The sequence below is a fragment of the Aythya marila genome, assembly GCF_965140915.1.
Source record: "Aythya marila genome assembly, chromosome: 7".
Taxonomy (NCBI): domain Eukaryota; kingdom Metazoa; phylum Chordata; class Aves; order Anseriformes; family Anatidae; genus Aythya; species Aythya marila.
Genome location: NC_139048.1, coordinates 12,080,112 through 12,099,149, shown reverse-complemented (window position 1 = coordinate 12,099,149; position 19,038 = coordinate 12,080,112). Strand labels below are relative to the sequence as shown.

Sequence of the window (19,038 nt, the reverse complement as noted above, 5' to 3'; positions counted from 1 at the left end):
AAGGAGAGAGAAAAAAAGGGAGAGAATGACAAGTCTAACTGACAAAATCAAACCCAAATGCGTTTGCCTGTATATAGTATTGCTCAGATAAATGTGGATAAATGTGAGGTCCTGATTGCATTTAAGATCTGCAGTGACAGTTCTGATGTCTTAGAAATACCTTCCTACATGAATTTGCTTTGCAATTCAATTCGATGCAGTCATCTTTAGCTTTTCTCCTGTTCTGGTACCCTCATTGTTGTAGGCAATACCCTGAAGAATTAAAAGGTCTGTAGTCTTTCTTTCTGTGCAGAATCAGCATAAAATGTCACCCAGCAACAGTGACTGAAATGAGGATTCCCCCAGATTTCTCCTCATAGCAGAACTGAAGCATTTGAGATTTTATTTGTAGGTAGACCTTTTAGCTAGAGGATTTGAACAGTAGTTGTAAACAGCATAAAGCAGAGATAAATTCACGGTGCTCAGCTAAAGAGCTTTGAGTAAATGCTTTTGCAGGCTAATTTCCCAGTTGCCATACAGTCAAAATGGAAAAGCCAAATCACTGAAGCTATAAAAGCCAAAGATGTGCGACACCTCTCATACCTATTCATGCCTCTAGACTTGGCCCATCACAATGAGAAATGCTTAGAGGTATTTGGAGAGTCGGGAGCTCTGAAAGCTAAATCTAATTAAGTTTGTTTGTTTCTGTGCTGCTTCTTGGGGATGAAGTGAGGCAACTATTTATGAGCTGGCAGACAGCAATGCTGCGTTGCAGTTCAGGTTAATGAAGGAAGAAGTTAATTGTGACTGTAATATTGGAATCTCATAGGAATGCACCTACCTGTCTGGAAACTCGCTAGCTCCTTGGGAGTGACATCTCCTGCAGGAGATGAAGATCCTAAATGAGTGCAAGTCACTTTGACCTCCTTTTTATTTTTTCTTGCTTACTTGGAGAGTAATTGAGAGCAAACCCCATCGTGGCCTCATGCATCTCCTAAGGGAATTCCTGAGCTCTTATTGGATCCTCAGTGCAGAATCATGATCTGAACTTGTTTTGGTTTTGCCTTTAGTTCTCAGTGCATTTGGTCCCAGAGGGATTTAGACAGCATTTTGTTTTCTACCTACTCATCAAATGTGAGATAAGAGCACTGCTTCATCAGCCTAGCACGCACCTGATGCTTGCTAACCCAGCCTGAACAGAGCTGCCATCCTTTGCCACATCTCCCATTACTCATTTGCTGTTTTTTTTCCTAAGGTTGTATCCTATGCTATTGGTGAAGGACCAAGCTCTGGAGTATCCTGAAGCCATTTGGCAAATGGAAGGTTTCTTTTTACCCTTTTTCCTTATTAAGGAGACACTGTGAAAAACATCACGTGCCATAAATCGGGACTTGCTGGCATGATTTAAAAAAATCTATTTATAACACAAATGCAGTGGGGCTGAGTTAGAGCCGCAGGGCAGGAGAGAGAGAACTAGTTCTTTCTGTTGTCTTTTATCCCTAATCTTTTCCTTCAGCCTGATGAAATACAGTTGCTATATAGTTCTTGGCTTTACAGCTGCCATTAACAGACACTAAATTACCTGAGCTGCAAATTGAGTTTTAATTGTCTCCTTGTGCGCCATTCTCTGGACCTGTTGAGCTGTGTAGGATGTTCTTGTTAGCACTCCAAAGCACATGCTACTCAGTCCAGATCCTATGTGGGCAGAACCTGCCTACTGCTGTATGGCAGAGGCTATAGCTCTGAAACACAGCATCTGTATCATCTGAGCTCAGATTTATCTGCTCTGGTTTTACCAGTGGATTGTACAAATGTGACTGATCTGGTTAACATTACAGTATATTCTGCCTGGTAAATATACTTCAGGAGCAGTCACCATCAGTCTCCAGAACTGACTATTCGAATAAGGACTAAAATTGGGAACGAAGAAGCATTATTTTCCTTCACCTACTGATGAAGCAAAGATGATTTCCTCAAGGTCACACACAACATCTGTGGCAGAGTCAAAGGATATATTATATGGTGCATTTTATCTACGAGGTTCAATCTTGTGAGCTCTTGTGCATGGGCTTCCCTCCGCTTGTCTCATTAGTTCAGCTTGAATTTGTCACTCATTAAACAAGAATTTCTGTAAATGTTTGCAGAACCAAGACCTGAAACTGTGTAAAAGAGATCATTTGAGTTACAGGTGTCATAATACTTTGTAGCTTTTTGACCTTGACTAAGTAAGAAATATAGCTTCCCTATACTAGTAGGCTTAACTTATTAATGTTTTAACCACGGTTCAAAATGAATGGAAGATGCTGAGATGTAAAGGCAAAATATGAGTTTTAGTAGAATACTCTTAAAATATAGTTTTTGTTTTGTTTTGTTTTGTTTTTCAGTATGTCCCAAATCTGTTTTTCTTTTCCCTTTTAAATTATTATTACTATGTTTGACGGTTGTGCCTTCTTGTGAGCCTTTGTAGTCAAGGGGTCCTGTGGGAGAGAGTATTTTATCTTGCTGCAGCCTGGGACTTTGGGGCCTGGCATGTCAGATGTCTGCTGAGACCTGACCTACCTGTATGTTCCTATACTTCAAGAAAGAAGAAACTGTCTGTTTCTATGCAGATTTTAATTTTACCTCCTCTGACCTAACGTAGATCATAGAGATAAATGGAGTTCCTATAGCACCTGTTGTCAGGGATGCAACCATTTGTCAGCACAGATAGCACAGAATAGAGACACAAGCTTATGAGAGATCCTCAAGGGATGTTTCCCTCTTCCTTAAACAGGGACAATCTGATCAATGTACACTAAGGAAGGCTGTCCTTCAGTATTGCATGAAGATGAAAACTTGAGATCCTTGAGGTTTTTTTTGGCCATCTCTCTGGAAAAACATGCATTCAAAAATAAAAACAAAAACAAAACAACAATGAAAAAAACAAAACAAAACAGTGAACTTCAACTACTGCTTGTGTTAGGTGTTTCTAAAAATAAACACATATGAGATCACAGAGTCAGAAAATGGTTTAAGTTGGAAGAGACCACTGAAAATCATCTAGTCCAACTCCCCGGCCAAGCAGGGTCACCTAGAGCGTGTTGCACAGGTGCCGGACCCTGCACTTGCCTTTGTTGAACTTCATGAGGTTCCTCTCTACCCAGTTTTCCATCCTGTCCAGGTCCATCTGACTGGCAGCACAGCCTCCTGGTGTATCAGTCACTCCTCCCAGTTTTGTGTCATCAGTAAACTTGCTGAGGGTACACTCTGTTCCTTCACCCAGGTCATTGATTAATAACTTGAACAGGACTGGACCCAGATAATTAACAGAATACTTGCATGTGGCATTATTTAATAGTGTTGGAGGTGAGATGATTAGAAGAGAGATGTGTATTTTTTTTATTTATAATATTTTTAAAGACACGACACTGAAAGCCATTGTTGCAGCACTTATGAAGATAGCATTCATATATTATGAAACGCCAGATTTAGAGTTTCCTTTATGCACCTGCATTTCATGGCTTTATGCTTATCCATTACCATAACTTTTGCTTGCATTTTTTCATATGTTTCAAAACTCATTTGATACACTTTTGGGTAGTGTTTATTTAAGTATTAAAAGCAAATGGAACCCTAATACAGGCTTCAATTAATAAAGACTCAGAGTAAAATGAAAGCTAAGTTGGCTTTATGGAGAATGTCTTGTTAAATAAACGTCATTTTAGTCTTCACAGATGTTGCAAGTCTAGTTGATGAAAGTAACTGTAGATATAAGATGTATAAGTAAAATAAGAAAAAATCAGACACACCTGCTATATCATTTACCTACCAAGGACTGGAACTGTGTTCCTGAATTCCCTGCTTAGCTTCTGTCTTGGAGGTTTGGCTATAAGGGATAGTTTGCATCATGGGAAAAACTGTCCATTTAAAAGTAGACACAGATTTTAGGGAAATGCAGAACAAAGCTCAAACTCTTTGGACTTGGCTGACTTGCCATGCGTGCTTTACTAAGTTGTTTTATGTGCAAGAACCAAGTAGATAAACAGGGTTTGTTTGGCACAGTTTGCAGACAGTAACTGCAATATCTACAGCTTTAAACATACAATTTGCAGTCCGATCATTCTCAGACGATGAATGAAAAAAAATAAGATTGGTGGATGAGTGTGTTACTGCACTACATTGTCTGTTGGAATGCCTAGAGACTCGGATTGTGAAGGGAGAAACCAAGCTATGTCTTTTTTTTTTTTTTTTTTAATTTTGTTTTATTTTGCATTTTCCTCAGTATTTGCAATAATGTTTGGAGGAAAAAAAAAAAAAAAAAGGTCAGTTATCAGGTAAGATTCAGCTTGGCAGGATGGATACTGGTGCAGATCTCTGACGAAGCTGCCCTGCCTTGCCTGGCTTTCTAGCAGTTGGATGATTTCTCCTGCTGCTCTCTGCTTTCTTCACCTCATATTGCTAGAGTCAGGCTCTTTAGGGGAGACTTAGGATGGTACAAGGCCATAAAGATGGGGTAAAACTGGAAAGATCATATCCACATTTAGATGTGGACTTCCCGGAGTTGGCTTACAGTATTTAATAGAGGCAGTTTTTTTCCCGATTTAGTCAGCAAGTGTTAAAGGAGAGATCAGAAGTTATAATATCCACTAAAATAAGGCTGCAGTTTTGTCACTTAATATGACCGTCGCTTTATGAAGTGGAGCAGAGCAGGCTTGTAGGAGCTTTCCATAGTGCCCTGCCTTGGTTATAGGGATAAAGTGGGACTGTCAGGATGCATCACCTCATAGGCACTGCCTGTACCCAGCCCATCAGCAGGGCAGGCTGAGGTGCAGATCCTGACATAGGGCAAGTTTGTGAGATTTCCATCCTTTCTCCACCCTCGCTACACCTCTATGGAACAGGGCTATCTCCCTTACTACTGCAGATCCAATAATATATTAATTTATGAAGTATGAAAAATGAGGTAATTTTGAATTAATGAGGAGGGGAATAGTGCTTCACAGGCAGCGGGGTAATCAATCAATAATAATGAGTCAGCATGTCCTGTTATTAAAAAAAAGAGCAAATATAAGAGAATGGGTGGAGAGCAGCCCTTGGCAAAGGGGCATGTGGGTCCTTGTGAGACTCAGTAATGTTGTAACCTTGGTCTTTAGTGATCAGAGCTGGTTCACCAGGAGACAGCTATTTTGCTGTGAGGAAGGCAAAAGAACAAATTACACCCCAGAACCCTAATCGTCAAACCCAGCAATCTGTGGTAAAGTGTCTTTTTATTTCATTATTTTCTGAAGAGAAGAATCAAGAAATTCTTCATTGGTCATTGGGTGAATTATAATTTTCAGTGAGCAGATTAGCAGAATCTGCAGGGTCAGAATCATAGAATGTTCTGAGACAGAATAGATCTAAAAGGATCATTGAGTCCAACCCACGGCTCCGCACAGCAGCCAGTATATCAAACCCCATGTCTGAGAGCGTTGTCCAAATGCTTCTTGAACTCCATCAGGCTGGGAGCTTTGACCGCTTCCCTGGGAAGCCTGTTCCAGTGCCTCACAACCCTTTTGGTAAAGAACCTTTTCCTAATACCCCGCCTGACCCTCCCCTGTCCCAGCTCCGTGCCATTCCCTCGGGTCCTGTCGCTGTCCCCAGAGAGCAGAGCTCAGCGCCTGCCCCTCTGCTCCCCTTGTGAGGGAGCTGCAGGCCGCCATGAGGCCTCCCCTCAGCCTGCTCTGCTTGGGGCTGAGCAAACCAAGGGACCTCAGCTGCTCTTCATGCTTCTTCCCCTTTAGGCCTGTCACCATCTTTGTAGCCCTCTTTTTCTGACAAGAAGAAAAAAAAAAAAAAAGCTTATCTGACATGGAACCAAAGGACCTGGGTATGGTTGGAAAGGTGGAGTCAGCTTGGGCATATTTCTGACTTTCACTAGTTGATTCCTAAACCAAAGTGTCAGGGTTGTGTTGAAGTTGTGGAGTTACTTTTGCAAATCTAACAAGAAATGTGAAAGCCAGTGAGTGAGCTGGCAGCTGTGAATCCTGTTTCTCCATCCTGAACCTTCCCAGATGTTAGGATCTCTGGCAGCTGAGTTTACCAGGCAGAGTTTGTAATCACAGTGAATAGCTTAGGGCTGAGTGCTGCTGTGCAGAGCACTGCAATGCCATCAAGTTTTGTAATTTTAACCATTAATTTTTGAGTACCTCAACCTCCTGTCCAGAAAATAGACCTTCTCCTACCTCCTCAGCTTTCTTCTTTAGTGTGGTGATGTTAGGAAGAGAAGCGTATTTAGAGCAGTGAGTGACATGGGTAATAGATGCTAGGTAAGTAAATTGAGATCATTAGCATCTGGATGTGAACATTGATAAAGCTGACTGTTGTCTGTGTTCTCTCTGCAATCTGACTAAAGAGCAGAAAAATAAAGTGTGTAAGCAGTGGAAAAGCAATGATGCATTTAAAATTGTATTCATGTTTAATGGCCTCAAGGGAGATACATAATACAGTTTTTATTTTTCTAAAGAGTCATGAAACACTCTGCTGTCCTCAAATTAAATAGATTGTTGTATACAGGCTACAAAAGTTTACCCTCATGAGGAGCTATCCATGCACATCTCTTTGTTTTCTATAATGGGGCAACTACTGTGAGTAAACTTATTCCCACACGTAAAGTGTTCTCCCAGGTGAGACCTATAATCAGAGAAGTGTTTTTATATAAATGGTATTCTCAGTTCCAGCAGTTCTGGTGCACACAGCCTATCCTTACTGATAACATTATTTTATGTAACTATTTCTGCTTACATGGTAAGTTACCATAATGGTGAAAATTACTTTGTAGTTCTACGAAGAATAGCACAACCACGCATTTACTCAAATAACATATAATTATAACAGTGAATATCGCCTTTCCTTTTTCTCTGCACACAGTTTGGGATCAGAGCTGTTCTGTACCAGTATAACAAGCTGGTGACCACAAAGCCCTGTGATGGATGTTACAAAAGTTAGGGCTTTCCTACGTAGAACGAAGAACAGTGAAAAGGTATCTTGTACAGCTATGCTGCGAAGAAAACCAGACTCAAGAACAAAGCATACATAGATCAGAAACTTTACATCTGTCCCCTGATTTACTGTCTGTTTTTCTCATGGAAGCACTGGTTGTTGCCTTGAGTCATCAGCTAGGGTTTCATCTCCTTCTTGTCCAGGCCCAGTTGTGGAAGCCGTAGTCAAACTGGATCTACACAAAACCAGCTATAGGTGGTGAGGCTTATAACTGGCAGTTCACAGCGGGGTGTTATGCATGAAAATACTGCAACATGGAAATGCCTTGGGCAATCTGATTGGGGCTCTCTACGAACAGCAAGCAGTACCAGAGTAGGAACAGAAACGTAGGGTTATTGTGTCAGAGGACTTTGCTCTGATGAGCTGTGGGGACCCTGAGGATGTGCAGCTGTAACAAGAGTATAATGAGATGAACTAACTTTGGGTAAACTGCCTTGCTGTGACAATGAAAAGGTTTTATAACCAAGCACATGACTGTTGCCAATCAGTTACTCTTTGCCAGGTCAAACACATGCTTTTTGGATAGCTTCCATCCCCACTGGCACCTGAAATTTAACAAGCAAATGCTTGCTGTGCCTGGTAATTAAAAGTGAAAAGTACACGTGTCCAGTGCCAAAAAGACAAGAGAAAATGGAGAGACATGTTGTTCTGACCTGCTTAGCAGTAAAACAAAGATGAGATGTTCTGCTTTGTTGGGTCTAGTATGATGGCTTATCCTGCTCCTATGCATGCAGATAGGATCTAGCCTAGGATTGGTATTATGGGTAGGTTAGGACAGCAGCCTTAGAGCATCTGAGTTCTTTTCCCAGCTCTGATTTTGCCCAAGCCTTAGAGTCATGATATGTTTTCATTTCCACACCTGCCAAAGAGGATGGCAGAGTGGTTTTCCTTCAGGGGCTCTTGCTCTGTATCCAATTTAGCCTAGATTTGCTCCTGATCCTCAGGGCACACTGCAAGGTGCATCTGTGCTCCTGCACAGCTGCTGGAGGTGGTAATTAAATGAAGTTTTCTCTCCATAGGGGATGGGGTATGTGAGCTTGGTATTCTGTAGAAGTGTTTTGTTTTGGTATGGCAATTATAGGCAGGTATGGCTGCAATGCCAAGAGACTGTTTAATTTTGTACCAATCTGAATTAATTGTAATTGTAAACTGGATATAATTAGATAGGAAAAACAACAGAGGTCAGAAAGATTAACCAGGGTTACTCACTGTAAACAAGCTGCTAAGCTGATGTGCATCTCCTTAGAGAAAGCAACGTGGTGCTGGTCCTTATTTGATGTGCTTTTGCTAATCTCTTTCCTCAGAGTTAATCATGTAAGTGCCGGGATGATATCACTCCTGTGGATCTTCAGATAGGAGGATGATAATTACTATTTTACCACAAAACTGCTCTCAGACTCTCAAAGTCTTTCTGGCATCTTCATCCTTTTTAATCTTTGAGAGAAGGAAATGAAAGAGTTGCTGAGACGCTGTCATTTGAAATGTTTACTCTTTCTTGACTGAGCCAACAGTACGTAGCATTAGCTAGAACTATATACTCTAATTTCATACGTGGTGTATGAGTGTCATACTAGCATCTCATGCACATACATTATTCACCCTCATAGGCCAGACTTACAGTCCTTTGAACTACTGGTCCCAAGTTCTATCCAGTCAATGCATGCATATGTTAAGTTGGCTGTAGTTATTCTTAGTTTTATTTCTGACAGTATCTGGGTTCTGCTGAGGGGCTGTTCAGTGTAACAGTGAACCTGGGGTTTGTGTGCTTCATCTGGTGTACTGCTTGAATAACAGCTTTCTGCTTGCATTGTTCCTCATTGACAAAAACGCTCTTGATACCTAGGCAGAATATTTTTGTGATGCAACTTAAGAAACTTGCTAACTCTCAGTTTTGAAAGTGGCTTGTCTAAATGAGTGTATAACAAAGGTACAGCAGAAAAATTACAGATTACATTTCAGAAGAGGATAGTCATAAAAAAAGCACCCAAGTGGCATCTTCTTTTGTGCTCCAGTATTGCAGAAAGATCTGTATTAGGGTAAAAAGAAATAGCGATTGCTTTTGTAGCTTTTTACCCTCTACTTTGTGATGATGCTTGTCTTTAACACACATTCTACAAATGGCAAAATGTCCTACAAAGAAAGTGTAGGCCATGCATGTAGTTGAACAGCAAGATATGCTTTCATCTTTCTATCTCAATGTTGGAAAGATGGGGAACCAGGAGATGGGGCCTCCATCTCTGTGTCAGATTTGTGCTGTCTTCTGAAATCAACTTACTGTAGTCCACAACTGTTGTCTCCAGCACAGTAGGAGGAGCCCAAGGAAAATAGTCTTCTTAGGAGTTAGATTCACCCAGAAACAGCTGTTGACATCTGGAAAGTTCAGCGATGAGCAATGAAATTCTACAGAGTAAAAAATCAGTCACAAGTCCTGATGGGAAGGAAGTTCTGGAGAGGGGTTAGCATGAGGTGCCTGAAAGGTCTTGAGAGGGCCATTTGGTTCTTTGGTCACGGTTCATATAAGGCAGACCCAATGTAAAACTTTCAGGAAACTCTCTTTCATTTCTCAGTTTTCTATGTGTGTCTGACTCATTTTTCATTATCCAATAATAAATACAGTAGTGAAAGTCACCTTTAACACTTAAAGATTGCTTGGATTTTATGGGATTGTATTGAAGTGAGTGCCAAGGTGTAAAAGCCTTATGGTTGAGGTACTTTTATAACACATGCTTCATAAACCCTTATAAAGTGAGAGCAGTGCACTTCATCCTTTAAGATTACAGCGTTATGGTTCTGAGAGATGGTAATCTGGTGCTATATTCATTAATTAAATCTGTTATTAATGTTAAATTTCAGGCAATAAGAAGTGAAGATACAAGAAGTTGAAACAGGTTAGGTCCAGGCAATTCATCTCTCATGAAAGCTCAGTGCATCTTTACTGCTTGACTGATGCCCATAGGTTGTCCTTAACTTTAAGGAAGTTTTTGAGCCACGTAAAGTGAGCAGGAATTCAAAATCTGAATCTAGACCACTGTATAGCACGAGGGATTGCAAAGACTCTAATCTTCTTAGACTCAAAGGCAATATGTGGATGCTGTTGCCCTTCTCATAGCTGTCTTGTCTGGCTTTTGAGAGAACAGGTGTCCCTCTCATCAGAGCTGTTGATGGCTAAGGAATGAGGTGGGTATGAGAGCTGAGGACCTTCTCATCCATGTGCATGCCATCCTCCAAACATTGTGCTAGAGCTTGAAGGAAGATTTCTTCTCTCCTTATTTGTGTAAATAGGGCTTCTCTCTAGAGCATTTTTTTTTTTTTATCAATGACATCTTCGTCCACAATTGTGGAATGATTTTTTTTTTTAAAAAAAAAAAAAAAAAAAGCTAAATGCTGATTTTTATGGGCGATATATTTTCTAGTAAGTAGACAAGTATTTGTGACAGACACCAGTACATTTTTGTCTCAGAAGGATTTGGGCTGATTTGGTTAAGCAAAGGTTTTTTTTTAGTTGAACTGACAAGTGGTGGGGAAAGAAAAAAGGATGAGATTGTTTGCTGTGAGTTATGTCTGTCCTCTGTAGTGTTAGCACAGAAAGTTATCAGGTATGCTTTGTAGCTACGGTCTAAAATTGTTGAAGTTGGATATATACCTCTGTGAGCATAATGTAGCATGCAGGACAAGTAAATTGGAGTAATTAGGTAGGAGAAGAAGAATGGGAAAAGAATGAGCAACCAACAAGTTTTTAGTGAGAATTTTCAGACAGTCAACCTTTAATCTAAAATGCCTCAGTAGTAAAGTTAGTTTTCCCATAAGAAATTTCCAAACTGTTCACATTGAACACGTGTGATGAATTGATGTTTTGAAGAAAGAAAATGATTTTTATATCTCTAAGCCTTTAAATATAATTTTTTTTTTTTTTTTTTTTTTTTTTTTTTTTTTTTTTTTTCAGTTTTAACAAAAGGAAATGGCTTAATAAGTCCAAACAAAAGAAAAGTTCTCCATTTGAACTGGCATTTTAGCTTAAAGCGTTGGAACTTTCTGGCTTTTTAAACTCAAAACCAATATGGAACTTCTGGGAGTAGATTTAACTCTGGAGGTCCCATGGGATCATACAATCATTTAAATGTTTTAAATCAAAATGGGAAATCAGAAGAAAAAAAAGTGTAAGCTGAGCACTTTCAATAGAGAAATCACAATGAAGGTGTGAAGAGGAAACCTGGAGTTTCTGCTTTTGCAGTGGTGTTTGTGGCAGAACTACTTTCTCAGTTGCAGAAGAGAACAATGCAGTGATCCAAAGCAAATTGCTAACATACCGCTAAGGACCTGGGATCCTTTTGTAGCTGTGGAGGGTTGGGTGGCTTGTAGGTGGACTGTTTTATCTTTTTTGTAAGGCTGTTTTGTTTATTTCGTTTTCGAATAGCACATTCTATAGGGAAATGAAAATGTGACTAGAAACTCTGAAAAGGCCCACGTATTAAAAGCACATTAAAAAGAGAAGAGGAAAATCAGAAGGCAGTACATAATGGTTTAATGCTATCTACTTATTTCTGGGAACAAAAGTCATTTATTTCGAACCTGTCTTCTTTATTCACTTACTGGGAGGCTTCCTGCTGATGTAGCTCAGTGATACTATTGCTGCAGATATTGTACCTATAAAACTTCTCCATGCTGATTTAAAGAGATGCACACTGGTAATTTAAAATCAAAATTTATGTTGGTTTGCAAAAATAAAAGGATTTAATGAGAAGTAATATTAATAAAAATGCCTTTTATGTGGCATGTTGTTTAAGTTTTTGTCCAGAGGTAGCTTATTAAATGCTTCAGCTGTATACAAAATGGATCTCTGTTGTGTTGGGACAACACAGAACCAGGGAGGAAGAGTGGTGATGAAGCTTTTGAATCTGATGCTTTATATACAGGTAACGTGATAAAGGGTTTGGGGGTGGCTGTTCCTGTGTGCTGAAGGAGGAGGATAGAGGTGATGTGCCAAGCAGGCCTTTAGAGTGAAGGCAGAGAGCAGTGAAAGGAGTTGGGAGAAGAACTGAGTGCCGAGCTGTAGGGCAGTCTTCAGCGTGGTGATGGTAGATCCAGGCAGATACGAACTCAGGCTACTAATAGCTCCAAGCCAGTAGTCTGTGCTCATCGTATCATTGTGCCTGTGAGACGTATGCTAGCTCCTTGCTGGTGTGGTTCAGTATTCCAGGTCAAAGTCATCTTGTGCCTAGCTAGTCTGTGGCAGAGGAAGAGGAAGGTGGCACCATATTAATTCAACCACACGGATATACCCTAGGTGAAACCAGTGCTGAGGAAGGTATTAACTCAGTGTCACAGCTGGGATTTTAATCAGGATAGCAGGAACTCATATTCTTAGTTACAAATCCTGCCTTAGTTTTATTATCTCAGCCCTTTTAGTGGTCATTCCCATTGAATGGATTTGTGATGTGATGTCACTTTCCTTCATCTCTGCTTTGGCATTCATTCACAGCTCCTTTAAGGGTCCTACATGCTCTCTAGCAAATACCAGTGGCTCTTCGCTACTTCTCTATTTCTGCACCAAATATGCTGTGGCAGGTATAGGTATGACACCTCCCTTCCTTGTTCTTTCAGCCTGCAACCTGTGCTTATTTCGTGGAATAAATCCCCTTGGAGGATTCAGAGCTGGATGTTTTTCCTGATCATGTGTTGAAAATTTCATTGTAGTTTATGTTCTTGCAAGGTAAACTCTCTGAAGAATATCCCTTTTATGAACTTCCTTCACTAGTTTCTGGTATTCCTTTGAACTGGAGTCCATTCAGAACAACTCTGTACGTGTCATCATTGTCCCCAAAGCTCCTGCTTTAAACGGAGATACACCACAGGCAGCTCTCTTCCTCTGTGTTCATGTCCTAAGGAGCTACCTGACGTTCAGTCTGATTTTTGTTTTGTTTTGTCTAGTTCTTGTCATTCATTCCTTACTGAATTTTGGAGGCCAGACTAAAGGCTCTAGAGGAATTCCTGTGTAGTATAAACCATCTCATCTCAAATATGTTTTCAAGGACTTCCCCTTCAAAGTAATCAGTCCTGCCTCCCCATCTCCTGTCTGCTTAAACTAGAGAAGACAGCATCTGAAAATAATACTTTATATACGTATAGGATTACTAATATATTAAAATACTTTTTGTGTGTGCATATATTCTACAGTGTTGCAAGGTGAAATGTAATTTCCTTTCTAATAAAGGCTGCCATTTAATTTAATATTATAGAAAATGATTAGATCTTAAAAAACTATAAATTACATTTGACAACTCTCTGGTGCTCCTTTGCTGTTCCTTATGGCAATTATAAATGGCAATGCAGGGTGCTGGCAGCAGCGCTCGTTCTGACTGGAGTTTGTTTATTGGCTCTTAACGAAAAGCGATTAATCTAAATCTCTTCTGGGGTGGATCCTTCGCCCTGGTCCCATAATGAGAAGTGACAGTTTCAGGCCTTTGACAAATGTCCTGTTATTTCCCCTTCCAAAAGTTGTCCCATCCCCCCCTAGCTTTCAGCAGAAAAAAGACAAGCAATAATAAAGTAAAGCCCGCTCTTCCTGCTTGCCAATACTTTCTCCAAACACAACAGAAGTTGGGACCTATCCTAGCTGCATGACCAGTGGCTTTTTTTTTTTTCTTTTTTTTTTTTTTTTTTCACACTTTGAGCCTCCTGTTCTTCCTTTCTTTGTATTGGATCAGCCTTGCCTGGAAAAAAAGAATGCTAACAGAGATGTTGGGTGTGGGATTTTTCTCCATTTGAAAACATTGGAGGAGTCTTTTTCAGGGTTGACATCAGCACCAGGTGAGGAGTGGTGGGTGACTGATGTGGTTGCACTTACAACAAGATCTGGCTGTGGTTAATCTATTTTATCTTCCCCTTTAATCTTTCAATAAGGTTGGCTGTTAATTTTCCTGTCTTAGTGGTTCTATTATTTAATCTTGCAACCACTGTTATGCTTCCGGGAGAACTATTTGCCTGGCTTTGTGAACCATCTGGTGGAAACATCACCTTTTCTATCTCCTCTGAGCCATTTTTTTGAACTGTCCACATACATGTTGCAGATCCTGTGTGGATGCTTTGTGTCTGTACTCTGTCAGCTCTGCAGAGTTCTGCCCTCAGTTAAGGAGCATAGGGAAAGCAAATAGTGACCTTTTAACATACAGCATTAATAATTTCGTAACCTTTTCTGACAATAGGTGGAAAATCTTATTTGAAACTATCCCCTCCTTAAATGTAAGATCTCTCCGGAATAGCTTCTGTACTTGGCAGTCTTGCATCCTTCTTCCATTCTACAGATGCAAACAATTTTTCCTAATGTTACCGTTCTGTCTGGCATGGGCAACGTGGTTCAGATGAACATGGGTGTACTTGGGGGGACAAAATGCTGTTGAAGTCTAAGTCACCAGTGACAGAAAAATATCTTAAAATATTGGAGAGATCTTTCTTCTCTGGAGCAAAATAAAATAATATTTTGCTTAGTGTAGGTAGAAGAAAAGTATCAAACTTCCTTCCAGGTGGCTGCCTTGAGGACCTGTTCTTAAGACTTATTCCCATGCAGTTGGTCTCCTGGGGGGATGGTTCCCATTGCTGATGCTGTGCAGCAGAGCACAGTGCAGTGCACTTTTCAGGCTTTATTTTTTGGTGTTTATTTTATTTTATTTTATTATTTATTTATTTATTGTGGGAACAGGTCGGGGTTGCACTGTGAGTAAGGTAAACGAGCTGGTAAGGAGTCTGAGAGGCGTTGAAGGAGCTATGAGCTCAGGCTGGATTCATAGAGGTGGCTTCACCTTAGGAACAACATTCAGCTCTAATTTTAAAGGCCTTTTTAATTCCTTAATGGAAAGGATCAGAAACAATTTGCATTATATTCACTTTCCCTTGTTAATGCAGTACTTAAGATTAAAAATGTGCCTTTTTTCTTTTTTTGCTTGATCGGGGTCTAATATACCAAGGGTTTTACCATTCCTTTTAACTGATTTTCTGTAATTAAATAGCTGCTGTCAAAATTAATATTTCTCCCTATCATAATCTGGAGGTTGGAGCTCTGCGAAGCTGGATAAGAAAAGTTTACTTGGACATGCAAATGGGACAAAACTGCCTTGAATTGCAGTTAGCTGCTCATTTCACAGCTAAAAAAGGCAGCTTCTGGATGTGTTCTGCTGTTGAAAGGCAGTTTCTATATTTGTTTCAGCTAGTGTATCAATAACCTGCTGTGTTTAGCACAGCTCTAATTTATTTCCCACTGTTTGCCTTTATTTTATGGTGTTGGCATTTGCTTTAATGTGATGTCGTTTTCTCCAGATGTTAATAAGATGGTGTTAATGTTTCCACAACATTTTTCTTGATAACATTTACACAGAGCATGGCACCTGATAAAGTGGAACCAACCCATTCTAAAATATTGCTAATAATTTTCTAATTAAAATCAGAGGCACAAAAGCATTTTCCTCCCTGTACAAATTGAGGTCAAACACTTTCCTTTGCATGGGGAAAATTATATGTTGGTTGAGTGAATGACTATCTCCTACTGTATAGATTGGGAGCATAATGTATGAGATCATGTATCAGTGTTTGCACATACACACGTGGACTAATTTCAGGTGCCAGCAGCTGACCCAGGTAGGCATTCTGTTTCCAGTGACCTGATGCTCTCATTCATAGCTCTGCAATCTGCCAGATAAGGAGCTTGAAATCTCCGGAGTGCCCTGTCATGTGCTTTTGGAGAGAGGTTTCCACATTTGTGGAGGGAGGTGATAGACTGGAAAACACCAGGAAAAGCCTGATGCGGCACTCTGAAGTTGCTCTGTCCAACCAAAATTGTCTTGAATGTCAACATAACATTTTTCTTTATTATTGGGCTTTCTGAATTTATTTGGACAAAAATGAAATCGAAGTACAGAATCACCAAATGAATCAGTAAACAGAACAAAAACCAAATGCTAAAACTACAAACTATTTGGGAAATCTTATGCGTCATTAATACTGTTGAACAATGTTCTGAATATGTCCAGCAGGAACCAGCGCTCTGTGATCTCACTTTTAAATGAAGTTCAATTTTACTTTTCCATTAACACTGTATTTTCTCTATTTTCCTATTTAGATCATGCTTCTTAGTGATCCAGAGATTGAGAGCAGCATTCTCATCAGCTCTGATGAAGGGGCTACGTACCAGAAGTACCGTCTGAACTTCTATATCCAGAGTCTGCTCTTCCACCCCAAGCAGGAGGAGTGGATCCTGGCCTACAGTCTGGATCAAAAGGTGAGCAATTGGTTCTATATCTATGGTTCTTGAGCCAGGTGTTTAAAGGGATAGCGTCTAGAACCACATGCTCTCAGAGATGGTGAAGAAATTATGGCATGCTTTGCTACTCTCACCTTGCAATTTTAAGTGTGTTCAAAACCCATCTGGTGACAGAGCAAGCTGACTGGAGGGAGTGGACTTGTCAGCTGTGGACAGTGATTGTGATGGGTATGGAAATGTCAGTAGTGGTAACGGTACAAAAAAAGAAAAGAACCTGACATTTGACATGACGTGGAGCTGCTCTGAAAAATCTGATTTGTAGGTCTTAGTGACAGCTGAGCTGTCACTGAGCACTCTGAGACTGAGTCAGTTCATAACAGCTGGCTGTTGTGCATGAAGGGATGCTCGTTCTGCTTGCCAACTGAAGTTGGTTAATCTGGAAATCAGTGATCAGCAACAGATGAAGGATTCTGCTGTGCCACTCCTTAAGTCACTTTGCAGTGCTTTTGTTAGTGAGCCAACTCTTAAGTCTGCTGCTTTGTCCTTAACAAGTCTGCTCTTATGTAGCACTCCTGTCTTGAAAGACACTGAGCAATGCAGGTACAGCATGACTTGTAAATCAGGCTATAGAGTGTACACTCCACCTCTGGAACAGTGGCCCCCACTTCAGCACAAAGCTAAGACATAGACTGGATTATCAAGTTACAAATTCTAGAAGGCTTGTCAAGCTTTTCTCGTTCCTCTCTTCCGTTTCTGTCATCTGTAGACAGTACAAAGTAAAAAATGTGCTGAAGAGACACTTTAAGTTTTTTGCATTAATCTGTCAAGTGTGTGTGTGTTCTGGTTGGACTTTCAATTCCTACAGTTATTTGGGAGGTTTTTTAAAATAGGCAGTCTCACATCCCTGCAGTAGGACAATACTCCAAAAATTTAATGCCTCTGGTATTTTACAGCATTTCCTATGAAGGGCTACTACAAATCTTTACGCAAGTAGTTATTGAGAGTACAATTGAATAATCTACTACTTCTGTACTTCCCAATGTAACCTTTCCATCCCCTTGTAAATAGAATGCTATGGCAGGCACCAGGTGGTTTGCTGCAGTGCTACGGATGATGCTTGAGTGACATTTGCAAGCACAAAGCTATTGTAAATAAACTCCTTTCATAGTATCAAATACTTACTGCAAGAAGGAGTTAGTCAAATGTCAAATAGTTTTGTGCACTCAGATGTTCATTGTAACAGGGATTTTGAAGGAAGCTAGAAAGACCAATCTATTTGTTTGATGTCATGGAATTGTTTGATGCCACTTTTAAACAGGAGATTAAAAAAAATAAAAATGATACTTGTGTTTGTACAAAGACAGCCCTGAAAGAAACAGACATCTGGCGAGGTACACATGGAGGTGAGAAGCCAGATATGACATGCTGAGCTTGTGTTTGCAAAGAGGTCCAGCTGTAGTGAATGTGAAGTATCCGCTCATGAGCTGAAGAGCTATTGTTCTATTTCCAGTGCTTTGTGGCCTTTTTATGGCATGTTAGCCAGTGGAAAGAGAAATCAAATACAAAGCATGCACATCCACTAGTATGTGAGGTGTTAATCATGCTCCCCTGGTCCAGCACTGCGTTAATGGCTCAGGAGTATTTTTGCTCCTGCTCCTCCAAACTAATGATATCTGGAGAGTGTAGCCCACCTCTGCTGTTCTCATCGTCTCAGAAGAGAGCCAAGGAAAATGAAATGCAAATTAGAAACTCCCTGAGGATACTTGCCTTTTATCCCAGGAAATGAACATATTTATCTACAGTGTAAGAGCACAGAGGAGGCAAAGGTGGTCTGCTGCTTGTTGGTCAAATGGAAATAAAGCTATGGGAACTGCAGACTTTACATTTTTGTCTGCCTTTGTATTCAAGACCCACTCACGATGCTTTTCCTTAGAGTTCAGAAAGATGATGTTAAGTGCTGGCTGGATGCTGATTCTTGAGAACAACCAAGGAGGCAGTGCTTTTCTCAATTGAAGTGTTTGCTCAACATAACCCAGGTACAAGCCTGCATCTTGGCTTAGAAGAAACTGTAAAGGAATCATCACCCTAACTCGGATCATACAGTCTTAATGCAGTTACAGTTGGTACTGGGATATGGGCAGTGCAGTTAGAGTGAAAAGGCATTTCTAGAGATTGTGGTAGTGGTTTCTATGTGGAGACTCACCTAAAGAGGCCATTGTAAAACATTTCAGTCTGTCTGGAAACAAGAGCACTGCCACAGGTGAGTGGGAACTGGAGGTCAGCCATGATCTTCTGTTAGATGGGGGTTAGACCAATGACAAGATGACAGTGACTTTTAGGCTAAAAATTCTAGATCTTTAAGTAGCTTTGTCAAGGTGTTGTGCATCTCCATAAAATGATTGTGGCTGTGCTGCTCTCTTGATCTTTAGAAGCCAAATCTGGATCTCACACCTTCCCACACTGCTATGCCATGCCCTTTCTCCTACATATGATAATGGGGTCTTGCCAGTGGCAACATTCACTTCATCTCTCTGCTTCAGAGCAGAAGAAAGATATGGGGAGATCCTAAAATATGTGGCCAGAGAGGTTGCAGTAGTGCTCTGCAGATGTGAGAAGGCTACCCAAAGAGGCCATGCTGTTGTCAGGGGCTCATTCCCCCATTGCAGCCTGGTTCTTATCTTTCTCTATCATTTGTTTTTGTGCCCATTTTCCTGTGAGGCAGCATGAAGTTGTCTGGCACAGACTAGGTGGTGCTGGGTCAAAAAGAGCTTGCTTTCTTACTTTGTGTA

General features: G+C 40.4%; 1 protein-coding gene across 1 annotated transcript in view; it reads left to right on the top strand.

The window, feature by feature from the left end:
• SORCS3 (sortilin related VPS10 domain containing receptor 3) overlaps positions 1–19,038 on the top strand; it is a gene marked incomplete at its 5' end in the record, with an annotated part of 274,223 nt that overhangs the window by 126,105 nt on the left and 129,080 nt on the right. The window contains one exon of the mRNA XM_082764642.1: positions 16,109–16,267. Coding sequence (XP_082620768.1) covers positions 16,109–16,267 — 159 coding nt within the window. The remainder of the gene's footprint in view (positions 1–16,108; positions 16,268–19,038) is intronic.